The sequence below is a fragment of the Gasterosteus aculeatus genome, chromosome 3 (assembly GCF_964276395.1).
Source record: "Gasterosteus aculeatus chromosome 3, fGasAcu3.hap1.1, whole genome shotgun sequence".
NCBI classification, from domain to species: Eukaryota; Metazoa; Chordata; class Actinopteri; order Perciformes; family Gasterosteidae; genus Gasterosteus; species Gasterosteus aculeatus.
The window spans coordinates 1961066-1979247 of NC_135690.1; the positions used below are offsets into that span (position 1 = coordinate 1961066).

General features: G+C 46.0%; 1 protein-coding gene across 8 annotated transcripts in view; it reads left to right on the forward strand.

The window, feature by feature from the left end:
- Positions 1-18182, forward strand: part of tnr (tenascin R (restrictin, janusin)) — a 115378-nt gene that overhangs the window by 59984 nt on the left and 37212 nt on the right. For all 8 annotated transcript variants that reach the window (XM_040170698.2, XM_078098633.1, XM_078098636.1 and 5 more), the window contains exons 3-11: positions 5162-5282; positions 5902-6124; positions 6298-6398; positions 6795-6960; positions 7704-8180; positions 13815-13934; positions 14072-14215; positions 15148-15263; positions 17836-17986. In XM_040170698.2, the coding sequence (XP_040026632.2) occupies positions 5199-5282; positions 5902-6124; positions 6298-6398; positions 6795-6960; positions 7704-8180; positions 13815-13934; positions 14072-14215; positions 15148-15263; positions 17836-17986 (1582 nt within the window). In that variant the 5' untranslated portion in view covers positions 5162-5198. The remainder of the gene's footprint in view (positions 1-5161; positions 5283-5901; positions 6125-6297; positions 6399-6794; positions 6961-7703; positions 8181-13814; positions 13935-14071; positions 14216-15147; positions 15264-17835; positions 17987-18182) is intronic.

The window sequence follows — 18182 nt, forward strand, 5'->3', positions numbered from 1 at the left end:
ATCCTTTTATTTTCCCTCATTTTTATCTCTCAGCACTTAAGCCTGTTCGTCTTTTATAGGCCAAACTTTCGCAAGTAATTCACACACTTTCAGGCAGGGTCTGTTTATTGAGAACTCACTAGACGTGTATACAAAGCATAAGCACACCGACGGTTTAAATGCAGTCTGTGTGTTGAGAGTGGTGCCAGTCCTGACCCCCCGGTGACTTCCGTCATCCACTTGACCCCCGCTGGAGAGCTGCAAGCACAATAAAGTCCCACAAGTCATGGATCCTTCCACTCCTCCACGGTGAGCCGATCATTAGGGACAAAAGAGGCAGCCGTGCTCATAGCAGCTGTCAATGCTGTTGTGGCAAAAACAAGCTGTCATCTTTCTGCTGCTTCCTGCCGAGGAGGAGAGCTGCGATCAAGCCGCACGGCCTGCTGTATTCTCTGTTCTTCCCTCAACAACGTCGGCACAACTTGATTGCTACCTTTTTTTTTATCAGAAATAAAAATAGAGCCATCAGCCTCATCGCTGCTCGGGGGGGGGGGGGGGCGTATTCCTTCATTTTGGTGAACATGAGTAACAGAGAATTGCATTACCACGTTATTGAAAAGCAAACACCGAGACTTTGCCTTCTGCGTCTGTCTGTTATTGAACCGCGGTCACATAGTTAGAATAAAAAAACAAATGGACAGTTTTCTTCTCACGAGTCAATTGACGCAGACTCAACAGCGGACGCTTAACAAACCAAAAGCGTGCGGTGTGTTGAGAAACTAAGCCGTGGGGGAGAGGAGCTGGTGATGGAGGAGGCCTCCGCGATTCTTCTTCTCTGGATGAATTTAAGGGACGTGACTTGGGATTTAGAGGACTGAAGCGGGAGAGTGAATGTGTGCCGGAAAAACTCAAATCAATGATACAATCATACAGAATAACAAATATCGAAATCCAAAATCTTTTAAACTCAAACTTTAGATTTTTTGCTCCTCATCCACAAGATGGAAACATTCCATCTTCTTCATCCTGTTGTATGCGTACGTATACAAGGAATTTGACTCCAGTTTTTCCATTGCTAAATATTTATTCAAAGTTCTACATGCATCTATATCATCTATATATAGATACGGACACATCCTCCTGAAGTCTACTTGCATCTCTACAGTTGTGAGCTCATTCAGCTGCAGGTTGCTGTGACCACACGACAGGACCAGCTGTTCTGCACGGAGACTCATCACCGCGCCCGATGAGGCCGATGAGGCCGATGACCGCGCTGCCGTGTGCAATCTGCCGGAGCGTAACAGATGTGTCTCCTGAGGTGCAGCTGTTGGTGCAGAGGGGGACGGGCAGTGGGGAGAGTGCTGATAGTCCGGGTGCTTGATGCCTTTTTTTTTTGTTTAAGTGTGTAAACTCTAACGCCTGTTCCTGTGCCTCCGGGGGGATATTTGTGAAAGATCAGAAACACTAATGTGATGGTATTTGTCAATAAATGTTTATTTTACTCCCTCGGGACGAGTGAATGTTCACATACGTGATGTTTCTTGTAATATCATTGCTTTGACTTTATTACGAACTATATGTTAATAACAGACAGCTATAAGAATTCGACATTAAAATGATTGTTATACTATTTTGAGAATTTGTTATTTAGCCTTCTTTACTTTAATAGTTTTAATAGCAGCCAACATACACTTCAATGTCACTCTGCTCAGGGCAGCAGCACGTCTGTATCCAGAGGATGACGCACAACTCTTTTAGAAGGATGCACATGGCTAAGATTGGGTTTCTATATCAGTGTCATTGCACTGGGAGTTTTAAATTCAATCGTCTCGTTTGATATCGACTCCCGCCCCTTAAACCTCTATGGGATGAAAGAGAAAGATATTGTCAAAGATTCAAGACAAAATTATCAAACGCTTCCCCCACGGAGAGAAATGTAATCTAACAAAGATGAAAAAAGTTACAGAGAAGATCAAAGTGAGATTATTTTTCTTTTACCTTCAACTTTTAAGCATGCTGGTTTCTGTGGTTCATTTTACAGTCGAGATATTTTACAGAGTGGCTTATTTTTTATAGAAGGAATACTTTAACTTCTCCTCTGTGACGCTGCATTGAGTGTCCTGATGGTTTTTATTATCGTTTGAAACAGGCAGTGTCATTTCATCCCCACGGGGGGGCTGAAGCCCTCTGTTCATCTCCAGAACATACGTGAGGGGACAAGTACTGTTCTCCAGCACTCTCAAGCACAGTCGATGAAATACGCACACACACTATTTAGCTTTGGATAAGCGGCAATGCGCATTCATACGCACGCTCAGTTTCCCTGTGCAGCTATCCGTGTTTTTGTGCGGAGAGCATCTCCAGATTGAGAGGCTGATTGCTGGCAGACTTCATTACCATCAAGACAGGTTGAGGTGTGAAAGATAAGAGCTCAAAACACTTAATACGTGGCAATGGCAGGAAGGCAGCAGCACCGTAGAGTGGAAGGCGTAAGTATCGGTGCAGGTTTTGTGTAGCTCTGCTAGAATAAAGTAGCTGGTTAAAGTGAATTAAGGCAGTTTCCGGCGCCTGCAGACTCTCTTCGCTCTGAGTGAGTGGGTCCGTCTTTAGTTGAGCCTCCATGAAGAACCTTCTCTCGGCGTGCGATGGAATGCTGGTGGGCATCGGCCTGCACCATCACCTGTCGACTAAAGTGTAAGCCTGCGACTTTGAATCTCCTTCAAACTCGTGTCTTTGCCGGTGTGAACGATGCACGGGGTCGTCTTCATGTTCTGGGCGGGTCAATACTTTGCGTTTACCAGCATCGATGCCGCAAGACTTGTCTTTCGTGAGTTAATGTTTTTATTACACTTTTATCCAAATCTATTTTTACCTCTGTTTCTTGGACTGGAATAACAGATCTCGTCTATACAAATGTATTCGTTCATATTTAGAGGTTACTCCTTCGGATGCTATTTTTTGATTTTCTGACCCAACACCTGTTAACCGCTCAGTAACCGTTAACCGAGACGAAATGTGCCGTCTAAACAGCATCACAGTAGTGGACACATTCAGACACTTTCCCAGTAAGTCTCCTGGCTGAGCTGAGCGTTGTCAGCTGGGTTTCTACCCTGTGTGTGTTTTTGCTTACTACCTGCTGATTATAGATTATCGATTATAGTTAGCACCAGGTCACTTAAGGTGAGCTGATTGAAGTGCCTGTTGTGAATCTTCTAACAAAAGTGTTATGGTCCACTAATGGTGTCTTTAATGTTGCTTCATACTTCTCAAAATAATATATATATATATATATATATATATATATAGGACAAACAAGTCGACTGATGCATTGTGAGTGAATTGTATTGGCTGTGATGCTTATTGAGCATCTTACTTAGTAGTGCGCCGCCAATGTTTTTTTTTATTTTCCTTGCCAATATCATTCACATTCAAAGGAGGTTGTGCACTATGTGATCATTTTTCCTCCAAAGAAATGCTCAGGTAACAACCGTTATAATTGTTTCTGTGGAAGAAGGTTGTATTACTTTTTACTTGTTTTCATTGCTTTATGTGATTGGATTTATGCTCATCCAAAGATACTGTAATAAAGGGCTGAGTGACTATGAAGCAGTTATTTTTGGAACGGCAATTTCAGTGTGTCCCTGGCACGGAAGGGTGATTTCGCGTGGATGCATCTTTTATGGCGCTGGTTGGTCAGCGAGCTGTTCTCCATCATGCTGGCTGCAGCATGTGAGCGGCGTCATTCATCACCACCACGTGTTCTTGAGCCTGCGCGCTTCAGCTCGTATCCGCGAACAGGACGCCTTGTCCACCTCAGCGCTTTGCACGCCTCTCGTTTGTTTGGTGGATTCACCAGTTAAACGGCTCGTGTCGCGTTGGACGGCGACATGCTTGAGCGGAGTGTTACATTTTCCATCTAGTCATTGCGGAGCAAAGACGCCGGTCGCGAGTCTATTCTATCAAGGACGAGGCCATCGATAAAAGCACTGGTGTCACCGTCTGAAGCGGCGCATGCCGTCGGTTGTAACCTGTCGGCAGTTATCTTTCCCCTGCGGGACGTTCATGATGTTCTGAATGTGTCAACATTCTTCATCTGAGCGGTTCTGTTCCCCACAACGCGACCCCGTGCACGGAGGTGGTTTCACTTTGCCTCGATGTTCAGGTGCTTACCAGATATCTGCATGTACAATAGAAGAACGCCTTACACACACACACACACACACAGGGATCCTCCCCTTTTTCTCATTCAATGATGGAATGAGGAGGCAGAGCGGCTCGTGTGTGATGAGAAGTCTTCCATCTGGCCGTCACAACAGGAGAGCAGCAGCCAGTCTCACCAACGTGAGATGTATTGTGCCGATGAAAGAGGCGTTTGAGTGCAGACTGCACAGGCTGTTTGGGGAGGTGTGTTTTCTCTCCCATCTGAACAGCCTCCCGCCCACACACACACACACACACACATGCAAACATGCTAAAAGTCAAGGGAATTATGCTGAAGTCGACGGATCTGACACGTGAACGCATCCACATATATTTGATTTTTTCTTGCGCTTTCAGGACACAAGCTGCTCACACACACGTTCCGAGATGCATCTCAGCTGCGTGATTGAGATGTTTGATTCGGATGCTGAAGATGGCGAGACTCAAGGAAGCGAAGTAGCCGCATTAAAGGCAAACCCCCCCGCTCGGCGCCGGTTTTATCCGCGCTGATGACGTGGCTGTCGGCTTGAAGGATCCACAGCGGTTTTTCCCTCTGAGCGGCGTTTATTTCAGTGGGTCCCTGTTCTCACTTCCCACGTTCAATGGAGAGCAGATTACAGCGACATATTCTCAACTGAAATCCATCCATCAACTCGCTCCCTGAGAAGAATTTCTCCATTCCTCCCAAGTGGAAAGATCAAATATTTGCTATTGCACAGGGAAATACATTCAAACGTTCTAATCCAGTTACTCCCTATAAAGTGAATTATTTTGCATCAGATCAAATACATTTATTTACCATTTACAGAGGATAAGCTGATGGCATTGGGACTGAACACACACACACACACAGATCTGTTATATGTGATCACACGTCTTACACTGCAAAGGCTACATAATGTATTACTAATGCCGCACAAATACCACCTCTGACTGCTTATCCTCTCCTCCCACCCTTTTTCTTCCTCTCATTTGTCCGCAGGTGTGAGTTCGCAGGAGAGGTGAGGTCTCTTCCCAGCATGCCACTGGCGCGGCAGCATCACCGGGCCGCTGGGCCCACAGCAGTCTGGATCCTTGCTTTTGCTCTGTTTATTGCTCTTCAGGTAAAATAACCTTGTCCACTTTTCCCTGAGCTGCCCAGGCTTTTTTTTCCCATATAAATGATTTATTTTCAATCTGTCTTTGGCCGCCGTGGTAATCACTTAACAAGTTGAAAATATCTGAGAGAAGTGATGATTTCCTCTAAAAAGTACGCTTTTTTTGTTATAAGGGAACAAGCACAAATTGTTACAGTTGAGCCCCACTTTTTTATAGCTGCTCGTCGCTCAAGCCGCCCGTTCTTCAGGCGCAATAATCAATGTTGTGAAATGGCAGATTTCCCACTTAAAACCCTCAGCACAGAATAGTTCCTGCTGTCGGACAGACGCGGACAACAGCAGGTTCTTCATCTGTAGCTGAGACCGCCAATGTTGTCAACAGAGAAGAAGAAAGCGCAATCTTAAAATACTGACCAGTTATTTAGCCAATAACCAATATTTTTATGTAAAAAATCCATTATATACTGTGCAACAGTGGCATCTTGTTTTTTTTGCCCTCCCTGGGTTTTAACCTCCATCATATTCTGTAAAGAGAACATATAAATGACAAAAGTCTGTTTTCATTTCTTTCACATCGTCGATCACGTCTCCCTCTCTCTCTCTCTCTCTCTCTCTCTCTCTGCAGGGCGCCGCTCACGCTGCTCCATCAGGAGGCAACAAGCTGGTTCGTACCACCAGAGTGAGGCGACAGACCCCGGAGGGCCGTCCGCCGCCCTCCGCTCCCTCAGCCAACGAGAGCCTGCCGGAGCAACCGCTGGTCTTCAACCACATCTACAACATCAATGTGCCCATGGAGGCCCTGTGCTCGGTGGACCTAGACGCCTCCGCACCCCCTGCCCCGGGGGACGGTGAGGGCTTCTCATTGATCGAGTGATTGGGGGGGGGGGGTTTGACCCCGTCAACATCTCACCTAATGTCTTTGGGTGTCGGGGGGGGGGGGGGGGGGGTCTTGTTTAATAGAGAAACGCACAAGCGTGTTGTTTTTAGACGCTTTTTAAGACCTGTTGTTTTTTACCCAAAGGTTCTCGTGCTGAGTTGGGGTCAAGAGCTTCTGTGGAGGGGCCAGTGGATCACAGGGGACCAGCAGAATACACGGAGCAGACGCTGGATGCAGACAGCCAGGTCGGGGTTGTATTTGGTTTGAACAGTACTGAAGCGTATAAGAGCTATAATTAAGAGTGAGGTTGGAAGAGACATTTTGGGAGTTATGCTACTTTATGTTGCATGGACATGAGAACAAAAGCGTCATCTAAAGACCTTTTCTCTTACTGTCATGTAGAGCCGGATAATGTAAGAACTTTCTATGGACGTTTGCCTCAGTTCGCCCGGACAGACAAAACTAGAACCTTTTTTTCCCCCATTTTTCCAATCAACAACGCTGCAGCTGAGTGTTTCATCCTGTAAGGAAATAGATAGATCTGTCAATCAGCATTGTTCCACAATCTGGGAAAGAATTGCCATATAAGCTTAAATGATGCCTTTAGATTTCAAATGACAATTGTTGTTCTTCTTCTTCAGGTAACATTCACTCACCGCATCAACATCCCAAAAGCTGCATGCGGCTGTCCGACAACAACCACAATCCAGCAACTTGCCACCAGGGTGGAGATGCTGGAGAGAGAAGTTTCCCTCCTCAGGGCTCAGTGTGGGAGCTCTGGGTGCTGTGGGGAGAGCTCCGCCATGGGTGAGTGCTGTTAAACAATGACAACAAAGTATATGAATACAGCTTATGGATGTTGTTGTTTTTGTCTATTCAAGCTATTATAATACCAGCGTTTGTACAAGAAGACCTCTGGAGTCAACGATTAGGCTTCTGAAAGGAAGAGATTCAAAATTCATTCAGAACAGACTCCGTCTCATAGGTGGGAAGAAGAAAAAAAAAACAGGTGTTATGAGTAAACGATGGAGAAAAAACTGTTTGCACTGCGAATGAAGAGAAACCAGACGGCAGCAGAATGATAATGCTGGAGGAAACGGGTTTTTTTCCACACGCAGTCCCGGGCTTAAAGGTGTGGAGCCACTGGTAACAATTTTGTTATAGTATAAGGAGACAAAAACGGATAGAGTTATAGGCTATATTATGGCTAACGGATCTGCTCCATTGACACCATCACTTCATTCAAATGTATTCTGAAAATGGTCCATCTCTTCAGTGGGGATATTATTATCTCCCACAGTCGCAGCGTGAATCAGAATGAGGATGAAATGATCAGCTGGAGAGCAAGGTGTCTAGATGGAAATGCAAAAAATGAGTTTTTTAATTCCGCAGTCCTAACGTGAACGTGAGGAGAATTGGATGTGTTCACGCCAAGTCAAGTGTATACTAAAATAAAGGAAGTAACATTCCTCTAAAACCAAACCAGGCCTCCCTGTTTGACCCGTCTTTTGGATCTAACATCACATAATAACGTACACATCTTCTTCAAGGTCATCTGGACTTCGTCCCCGGCTGCGGCGGCCACGGCAGCTTCAGCTTCGACCTTTGCGGCTGCATCTGTGAGGAAGGTTGGGGCGGCAAAAACTGCTCGGAGCCGCGGTGCCTGGACGACTGCTCCGGCCAGGGCGTGTGCGTGGAGGGCGAGTGCATATGCGACCGCGACTTCGGCGGCGACAACTGCTCGGAGCCGCGGTGCCCGGCGGACTGCTCGGGCCGCGGGCTCTGCGTCGACGGGGAGTGCGTGTGCGAGGAGTCCTTCACCGGCGAAGACTGCATGGTCGGGAGGTGTCTGAACGACTGCTCGGACCAGGGGCTGTGCACCAACGGCACGTGCCAGTGCAGGCCCGGCTACGTGGGGGAGGACTGCTCGCTGGTCTACTGCGCCAACAACTGCAGCAAGAAGGGAGTCTGCAAGGAGGGATTCTGTGTGTGCCAGGACGGCTTCGCGGGGGACGACTGCAACTCCGGTAGGCTTCTGCTCTTGAGCCCTTTTTCACGATTTGACCAGTGGTTCTCAACTGGTTTGGCTCCGGGACCCGCCGTCACCCCTTAATGACAAGCCGCGACCCAAATACTACCTGAGATAGTATGGAGACAGAATACGTCTGCCAATACAAAGACAAGTTTAATGAAAAAATAAAACGGCCAGCTTGTAGCGATGCTAGAGAGGGAACTATTCCCTTTTACAGTCAATTAGCTAAAAAACCCAAAGTGTATCTTAAGGACACGAGGTATTACAACATACATAACAATTAAGAATCTTCAGCCATTTCAAACAAACTCAACAGCTTTCATGCACAAACAAAAAAGTCGAAAAAAGAAACAAATAACAAAAAAAACTTTAACAGATATGACAAACACTATGTCTTGAGGAGCAGCTTTTGCACATTCAAAATAAATTAAATAATCCTGGCACACGCTGCTGAAAACATGGACGGACGAGTCTGCAAAAAAAACGACACATTAAAAAGTCCCTTCAAAATAAAAATCACAGGATGAATTTTTTATTTTTTTTTATTCTAATTTTTATCTTCCCAGGCAAAGGCCCGCGACCCATTAAAAACGGGTCCGCGACCCACCAGTTGAGAATCACAGCTCTTGACTGTTGTCTGACACTAACAGTTTGTGGTTCAATTCCCCCCGGGGAGCACAAACTCGTGACTCAGAGCAGAAATCCAGTCTAATGGTCGAGAAACACTGCTTTAAATCACCTGACCTGTCAAAAAACACATCTGTTTGGGTGAATAGAGATGTGATTATTATTTATTTTCTGATATAGCAGTCCCCCCGCTGCTCTGTGTTGTTCATTCTGAGTGACGAGGCCACCCGACAGCAGCGCCAGCTGCCGCCCTAACAGCCCAGAACCAAAGTCCATCCATCAACTTTATCATATCACATTTTGATCACAAAATAGCTCCGATCAACAAGCTGCGATCTGCCGTGCATTCAAAACGATGCCAGTGTGATGATGGAGAAACGAGCCTGAACCAGCCCCCGCCAGCCGGGAGGCTGCGTGCTGCCGAGCGGGAAGGATGGAGTCGTCAAACATTAGCAAAATAATTGATGACAAAATAGATTAAGAATTGCATTCATTTGCATAGACAGAGGTTGCCTCATTATACAGGCCACTTAGGAGGAAACAATGACTTCATTTAAAACCAATGCAAAGGCTCGATTAGACACGAAAAATACCCTTGCTGAAATAACCTTGTTTATTTCCATTCAGTTAGAATGCATTTACGTTTCTAGTGACACAATGCTTAAACAGTGGCGTTTCTCAGTAACACTTTCAATACGTGAATAAAAGCTATATAATGTCGAATGATGCTTAATTACAAAAGGTTTGATCGCTGGTCGATATCTCCCGTCTCTCCTCATCTGCCTCAAACAGCAGAGCTCGCCGTGACAAAAGGCGAGCAGCAGCGCTCTCCCAGGATGAACGGGACTTCGCGCTGGTCCCCCATCATTTTTAGCACCCGCCCTTAAAGAACAGCTCCCTCAACGCGGGCCGGCGGGGCCACGCGGGGTTGCCGGACGTCAGAAGGGGGAACGTTCGTCTCCCTGCTGTGTGAGACCGTTCTCTGTCACGCCGAGCCAAAACAAAGCTGTCGACAAAGAGAAGGAGGAGGAACGGACAGAAGCGCTGCCGTCAAAGATCCGCGGTACCAAAACACACCCGTGTGTACTGTAGGAAAAGTGAGAGGCTACGAATCGCTTCCGTCTTTGCAATCGGAGGCTAAAATAGGCGCTGCCGGTCGGGGTTAGTTTGCTGAATACAAAACAAAGCCGTTCAATTACCTGAGACCCGCAGGGTGACGGGCGTGAGTGTTTCATGTTATCAAAAGCGGGATGTATTTTTGCTCCATTACGGTGGCAAATATTCCTCCACTATGACAAATAATGAAGGCTGTTGAATTCAAACGAGATGTTCAAGGCGTCCGTGTTGGGCGCAGTTAAGCTCTCCGTGGAAATGTACCCACCCTCCAGGCAGAGATCAACTGGTGCCGAGTGGCATTTCATCTCGGAGGCAGAGGAATTCACCCATCGTTCTAATGAGTTTGGATGCTACGTGTGAAAAGCAGCAGTGACATTCTCATGTTGCTGACATCCTCTGAGTGCGCCGGTCGAGACAACTGACATTTAGCTGCGGCTTCTGGGAGCGGCGCTACAGCTTCAGTGTTCTGCGTGGTTCGTGTATCCAAACCACAAAGAAGTTTTGAGGTTCCTCCTGTTGTCCTTATTTCATTCAAATGTCCGACAGAGCAGCGTGGCGTCGTGCCCGTCGGCTGTATTATTCTTTTCCTTAACCGTGATATGAATAGGGCTTTGACTGACAGGTGACAGGCTCACGGAATAACTTCCCTTGCAGGCGAAAGCCCGCTGACTCTCCTTTGTGCCATTCGCAGTCTGCCTCTTCAGCTTGAGGGACACACACTGTTATCATGGTTTGACTGGAAATGTGTTGTAGCTTGTGACAAAAGCTGGTCAATACCCAGAGTCGTTCTCCGGCACTGAATAGAGAATCGATTTTCTTTTTTCCTCCCTTGTATGACAAAGGACTTTTTGACGGTATGTACTTTTTATGCAAGAAGAGACATCTTGTGTGTTTTTCTTTTTTATGAATATGCTTTGGTGTAATATTTGGTTTGATATTTCTCCTGTTGTGCCTCTGCATCGGCTTCACCCACACTTCTTCACAAGATATCTCAGGGACACATTGAGGGAACTTCTTCAAACGTCCACTTTAAGGGGAAACTGAGAAGTGTGTTGGTCAAAGTTGCCCGAGACCTCCCAGTACATGATTTACCTTCTAGAATGTATGAGCATTGTTTTTGACCACTGCCTTCACATAATCAAGCGTGTGGCCAGACTTAATTAGCAGAATCAGATGTTAAACAGGTGGTGCTTTTTGTGTTAACCCGAACAAACCGCCGTGTAGATCAGTGCAAGGGAAAACAGCACAGTCCAGATGAAAAACATCTGTGTTGTTCAGATGTTTTCTATTACACTCACTTGCCAAAATATTGTACCTCACACTGCAAGGTTCACTTTAGTCACAAGCGACTGAACGAGATAATTCACATGAATTAGCCAGGAGGTAAGTTAACCCCTCCACTGACCTGCAGCTGGACTCATACCTTCAGTCATACTGCGATATACTCCTATCATAACATACTCATTACAGCAGAGATTTGTAAATCACCTGCAGCAAGTAAGACACACGCCCTCGGCACATGAATTGGTTTGCAAATGATAAAGCCTGCATATTTCTACAATCACATTTCCGCAGCGGCTGCATATCTTCTACGTGCACGCACGCGTCACATCTTCTGTTTGGATTCACCGGGCTTTGTTTTTTATATTCCAACCGAGGGGGGATTTGTTTGTTTGTCTGACGCGAGCAAAATGTGCTTAAAGGGAAAGGAGGGAAGGTCGGGGAGTGAAAGCTGCTGCTGCAGTCGGACACTGTCCCCAAAGGTAAGAAACTCTGTAGATGAGAAGTGTTGACAGGACGTCAGGTTGAACCGACAATAGAGGCAAACAACATATTTGCATTCAAAAAGAACTGCTCGACGTTGATGACCTTTTATGTTGCAGCAACAAGGTGAGAAGCTCAATTCTTCCCTCTCGCTTCTCAAAAAAGCTCCTCTGACTAACTTTGCAGAGAAGCCCGGAAAGACAAGTTCAGAGTTTGTCCTTCTTCCTTTCTGTGGGAGTAAATATCTTTCAGGCAGCTCGTGTTTTGCAGCCTTCCCGCCCCGACCTCATTCAATCCCTCTTCTCCTGTGCCATAGATTATTGTTGCTTCCTTCGATTTGTTATTCCCTCCATCCACTGATGAAACGAATCCAGCTAATTGAATGCTGCAGGATTAGTCCCCCGGTGCGAGGTCGACTGTTCCGGAAAAAACGAGTGTTCTGCGGCGCAGCTTTCGCCCGTCTGTCCAGCATGTGAGGAAGCGGCTGAAACTGGGCCGTAGAATCCGGCCTCGCAGGAGGACGAGGGGTAGATTATCGCACTCACTTCCCCCTCGCTGCCCGTCGTTAACTGCATCACCCTCGTCTTTCCACATTAGTGTTTGAGGCTCAACCCGTCTCGTCCTTTTCCCCTCCTCTCCCCCGTCTCCAACTCAAACCGCTTGCCTTGTCCTCCCCGTTCATGTCCTTCATCCCACCCTCCTTCTTCTTCTGGTTGTTTTTGGCAGCGGTGCCTGTAAACGTCCACGCATCCTCATTGACATTCGACACCGCCTCTCAAGCTTATGGCTCGACGATCGACGGCGGGGCTTCTCCCTCTCGCGCAAACACAACGAGTCTTCCGTCATGCCATTGCTTCGTAGAGATCGTGGATGCAGAGGCTGGAAAACAACGGTGTGCTTTGGCAATAGTTTCAAGTACTTTGATGGTACATTGACTCCGCACGACACAACCACGCAGCCGGACACGGCTAACGGGCAGAAACAAAGCGGCACTCATCGCGGAAATTTGGCACTTAGTCTCTGCGTAATCCGCCGGTGTGTGTCGGGCCCCTTTTTCCACCCTCGCCGATGACGCCTCAATGACCCTTTGGCCACGGTCCTACTGGCCCTGATGCTGCGTGGGGATGGGATGCATGATCTCACTCAAGGGGTCGCCATCAGGTGCTGAGGCGGGGAGAGGACTGCATGCCTGGCAGCCCGGGAGTCAGACGGCAGACCTGCTAATGCCACTGATAACGGCATGCGTGGAGCATCGACTATCGTTGGTGGAAAAAGTGCAATTTTATCAGCACGTTTTTCTGTCGACCATCTGTCGGGTACGAGTAACTTGAGGAATGTCAGACAGCTTTGATATGGTTTGGTATTTACGAGTTTGCTACACTCCAGTTCTCAGGTCCTCACACTGGCTTCCTGTCGAGCGAAGAATTGACTTCAAAATCCTGCTGTTTAGGGCCAAAGTACATTTCTGATCTGCTGATACCCGGTGAAGCTCCAGGAACCCGCCGGTCGTCTGCGACGGGTCGACGTTCTGCTCCCAGAGTCACAACTAAACACGGAGAAGCTCAGCTCCTTTAGATGCTGATTAAAGACTCTTTGCGGCTGCCTCTAATTCATCATTTAAAGACATTTTTAAAACTACACTATGACTATTTTATTCTATTCTTAATTTTTTAAAATCTTTATAAAGCCTTTTATGTCTCAATCAAATGTTCTTAACTGTTTGTAAATCTCATTGCTTTATGTTTGGCTTTTTTAAATGGTTTTATGTGAATTGCCTTGTTGTTGAAATGTGCTGTACAAATAAAATGTCCTTGCCTTACGAAACACAGATATTTCGTGTTGTGAGTGCCTGGCTCTCATTTGTCACTGGCTCACAGACTAGAGCTTTGCTCACTCGGGTTCAATATCGAAATGGGTTTTTGATCCTTTCACGCAGGAAATTGGAATATGTAAATGCAGATATGTGTAAGATGGACCGGTGTCTATCATGTGTCAAGTAAACTAGACTCAAATCCCCCCCCCCGCACTGATATAGTGGTTTATTTTAGCAATATCATTTCAAAACGCACCCACACAAACCAGCATCAGTTTAGTCATGAGTCGTGTCTTTCTGTCTCACCAGTGGCACCGGCCATGAACGTGAAGATACGAGGCGTGACCGATTGCACGGTGGACGTGGAGTGGGAGGGGTCTGTGGTGCTGACAGATTTCTTAGTGACCTACACACCCAGCAGCCCCGGAGGTACGTGCGCAGCTGTACTGGCCTTTGGAGCGTAGTCCTTTTAAAGTTGATTGAAAATGTCCTAAAAGCATCCACAGCTTCTTCTTTTTTTCTTCTTCCATGCAGCAGTTTATCTTTAAACCCGTCTTCTCTGTCAGGTGTGCAACTGGAGATAAGGATTCCAGGCAATGCCACCGCCTACACTATCTCAGGCCTGGAGGCCGGCGTGGAGTACAACATCAACGTGTTTGCCGTCATTAACAACAGTATCAGCGTCCCTGCCAGCGTCACCGTCTCCACCTGTAAGTACAGTCCTTCGGCCCGCTCTCACAAAACGGCCTCGCGGGGGCCCTGAAGCGTGTCCCACCGAGGGCCCTGAAGCGCTTGTCTGACCGTACATAAATGTAATAACTCAAATGTGTGCTGCGCATGCCTTCTCACAGGACGCAGCCGCTCACACTCCCCCCGTCTATCACCTTTTTTCTTTTTTTGGGGTTAAATCCTCTCAAAGATGTTTCTCTGTCAATAGAGTGAGAATAGCACCTGCTCCTCTTTGCCAACTGTAACACCTGCTTGATGTCACTTATAAAAAAAACCACCTTGTGGACGTGTACCCGCTGGCTGGTGTTGATGGAGGGTCATTGGATCGGCTGGTAAAACATGCCGGCCATCCTCTGAATGAATAAACGCCGTACAGACTATCTGATCCCCTCTTCATCAGCTGGCTACATGCTGATACTTTAGTCTCGGCTGGTAAGATTATTCCCCATTTCACAGAGAAGTGATTTTTCATTTCAGTGATAGCAGAGTTTAGAGTTATAAAGTCAATTCGGGGCAATTAGGTTTGATGCAACCATTTTTCAAATGCGATTTGATTTGTTGGGTTGTCTTTGCTTAACTTCATTATGAAATGTAAAAATGTAATTTTCTCATAAGATTTATGAGGATGTGGCTGCTGGTAAAAAAAAAAGTAATTTTAGCACTTTGGTAAACGTGTCTCATTTGTTTCAAACTACTGAACTAATGTTGCGAGAGTTTTACATATAACTATCATCAGTACTATGCAGACAATAACAGCTTGTTGATTATTTGTTTTGCTTAAGCAGATTTTCATCATTTTGTGCAACTTCAGGGCGATTGAAACAGAAAAATGTCGAGGAGAAAGACAGAGAGGTGGTTTGTGGTCTGTGTGGGTCACTGAAGAACAATAACATGTCTCTGGCTGCCTCTCCAGATCTCTCCAACCCAGATGGGTTGGTCTTCAAATACATCACAGAGACGTCAGTGGAGGTCCAGTGGTTACCCTTCTACTATTCCTTCGATGGATGGGAGATCAGCTTCATCCCCAAGGTAGAGTACAGCTGTGTGAACATGTGGACAGACACAGTCAGTCTGTGTTTGCTGTCAGTCTCAAAAAACGTCAGAAAAAAAACGTTTTGTTTTTTAAATCTCACTTATTCTATAAATAAATTAACTCGAATTTCTATGTAGAAAGAAAAATAACTGGCTGATTTAGGTTTTTCTTGGGGGTTTTCGCTCCACTTGAAGCCCATACCAAATTAGACAAGCGGATTGTCTTAAGCTTATTGGCTATTAGATGGATGAGCCATTAAACCATTTTGAAGAATAACTGTTCGTAATACTATCGCAGGTCCAGAGCCAGAAAATGAAAAGCTTTTTCTTTCTAATTCCCCCTGTAAACTCAGGTACTCACGGCACTCTAATCTCATGCCCTCTCACAGTAATTGGTTTTCTCCTTTAAGGTGTTCTCGGGGGAGATATCCTTTGGTCCGACCTCAAATCTGATGTTAAGATGCTTTTTTCGTGTTATTTCCTTTTGAAGGATAGAGCCTGTCTGAATAGTACAAAATAAACAGTGGGCCTCATCATTTTATTTTTTTGCCTTTTCCCTTCCGTTCCCTTTCTTCCCAATCTTTTGTGTCTATTGGCTTATAGCACTTTCCATCCTTCCACCCTTTCCCCTCCTAATCTCTTGTTTCTACTTTCCATCCTCCACATCTTGGTCCAAATCTCCAACCTCTTTTCGTCTGCGACCCCAGAGGTGCCCTCTGTCCTTTCCTTTCTCCTTCACCTCTCCATCCTCATCTGATAATGTTCCTCCCGGTTCGCTCCACGCCTCCGCCCGCTCCCTCGCTCAAGCCGTGGCAGAAATCATATTAGGGGTTGGCGCTCCCTCCGCCCGTGGATTAAATCCAACAATGGGGGATTGTGAATTTTGACAATCTTGTAATGGAAGTAGGCATGAAAGTATTGGTCTATGCAAACAAAGACGTACCTCCCTCCTCTGTTAAAGGGAAACAGAGGGAGGGTGGGTGAGGCAGGGCCTTCTCCTAACACGGTTACAAACAGCTCCAATAAAATAGCACAACTCTATACCACACCATATTGTTATATTTTATATGAATTTATAGCTGAAAAACATGTAATTCACTCTGCTTGTGGTACATGAATAGTATACAGAGCCATATTTTGGCATCAGTAGATTTATATCACATGTGTGACTCAAGAGCTTTTATAGTTTCCTGAAAGCTCCCTTTTAAGATTAAAAAAAATAAATAAATAGTTTTTCAATAGTCAAGCAAATGTGCAAAGCTAACAGGTCAGGAGACATGTTGCACCAGTGCAAGTATGCAGTATTCTCTTCACATGAAGCATGCGTTCGCTACGTGACTCCACCTGCTGTTAAATGCCTTCAACAGTGTTCCGATGCACTTTGTGACTCCCTCCTTGACTCCCGGGAGGACGAGACCGTGTAAGGCAGTAACTGAAAAATCAATCTTTATGGCTTATTTGAGCCTGTGAGGCTGCAGCTTGTTGAATAAATCAAGTGGGTTAAAAATAACTCACATGCCAAACAACTTATAATACTGAAAACCCACTTTGAAGTGTTTAAAGATGTGAGGCGAAACACAGGTGAACTCGCACACAGCACTGTGGTAATGACCTGCCAATCACTAGGTAGCCACGCCCTAAAGCACACCATCCTCAATTCTACTCTAAATGGGACCATAGATCATAGAAAGAACGACATGCTGTATTGAGGAAGACTTTCCACTAGAGATTGAGAATATATATCCTCTTTAAATGTATTACTCAATTACTCATTTACGCAACCAAAGGAGTCACCCACTGATGGTTATTAGAAGGAATGCATGTTCATGGCATCGCCGCGTTGGCTTCACTTATAGGACCCGCAGGTTACCGCTCGCTAATGACCATCGACTGACACGCGAGATGGCAGTAGATGTACCGTTGTCGATTTGTTTTGTATAATTTTGCACTCATCCGTGTTATTATTAAGATTGAAGACCAATTCTTATTGGAACATTACCGCCGTGTGTTACTGCCCAGCCGGGTAATTTAGCTGAGGTGATTAAATGGATTACATCTGTAATTAGAGTTTTGATTCAGGAAAGCAGCAAGCTGCTGTGTGATCTGCTTTAACATGAGCGTCTCCTAGCGCGGGCTATTGTGGACCTTGGAAGAGCAGTAGGTGTAACATTTGTCTGTTGGCAGGAAGTGCATGTGCAAACACCGGCTCCCTGGGAACAGCTGGGAATAGCAGGCGCTCCATATGGATGAGTGACAGGCCTTTTTCAAAAAAAAAGGGGGGCTGCCTCTGCAGAATATGGGCCGAGAAGTTCCACTGTAGCATATGTACAGCATGCTGAACAGATACGCTGAACCGACCAAAACAATTTATAACCGGTAAAAATATGTACATACAGGTTAGAAAATCTACTGCACGGAATTCAATTGCACGAGTCACCGTTTTGTTCCCAGCGACGGGGGTATTTGGTTACCTGCCAGATCCCTTATTGCTACTGAGAGACGTTTAAGGTATCTGGCATTTTACTCAACAACTCTACATGCTCCTTCCATCTCTGTGTCTCCCGCCCAGGACAATGATGGAGGGATGACTGCACAGCTGCCCAGCACCATCACTTCCTTTGTTCAGACCGGGTTGAGACCAGGGGAGGAGTATACCGTCAACCTGGTGGCGCTCCGAGACCAGGGGCGAAGCCAGCCAGTCACGGCTACTGTCCTAACATGTATGTCATACGCGTGGTCGATGAAAGCAAAATGTACAGTCACATTTCCCACACGTCTAGGGTAGCTGTGAATTCACACACGACTGATTGTTGCTCATTTAGTGGAAAATATTAAATGTAATATAGCAAGATTTTAGAACAAACAAAGGTAATACATTAAAATATTATTTAATACAGTCAGCGATTGACTTACCAT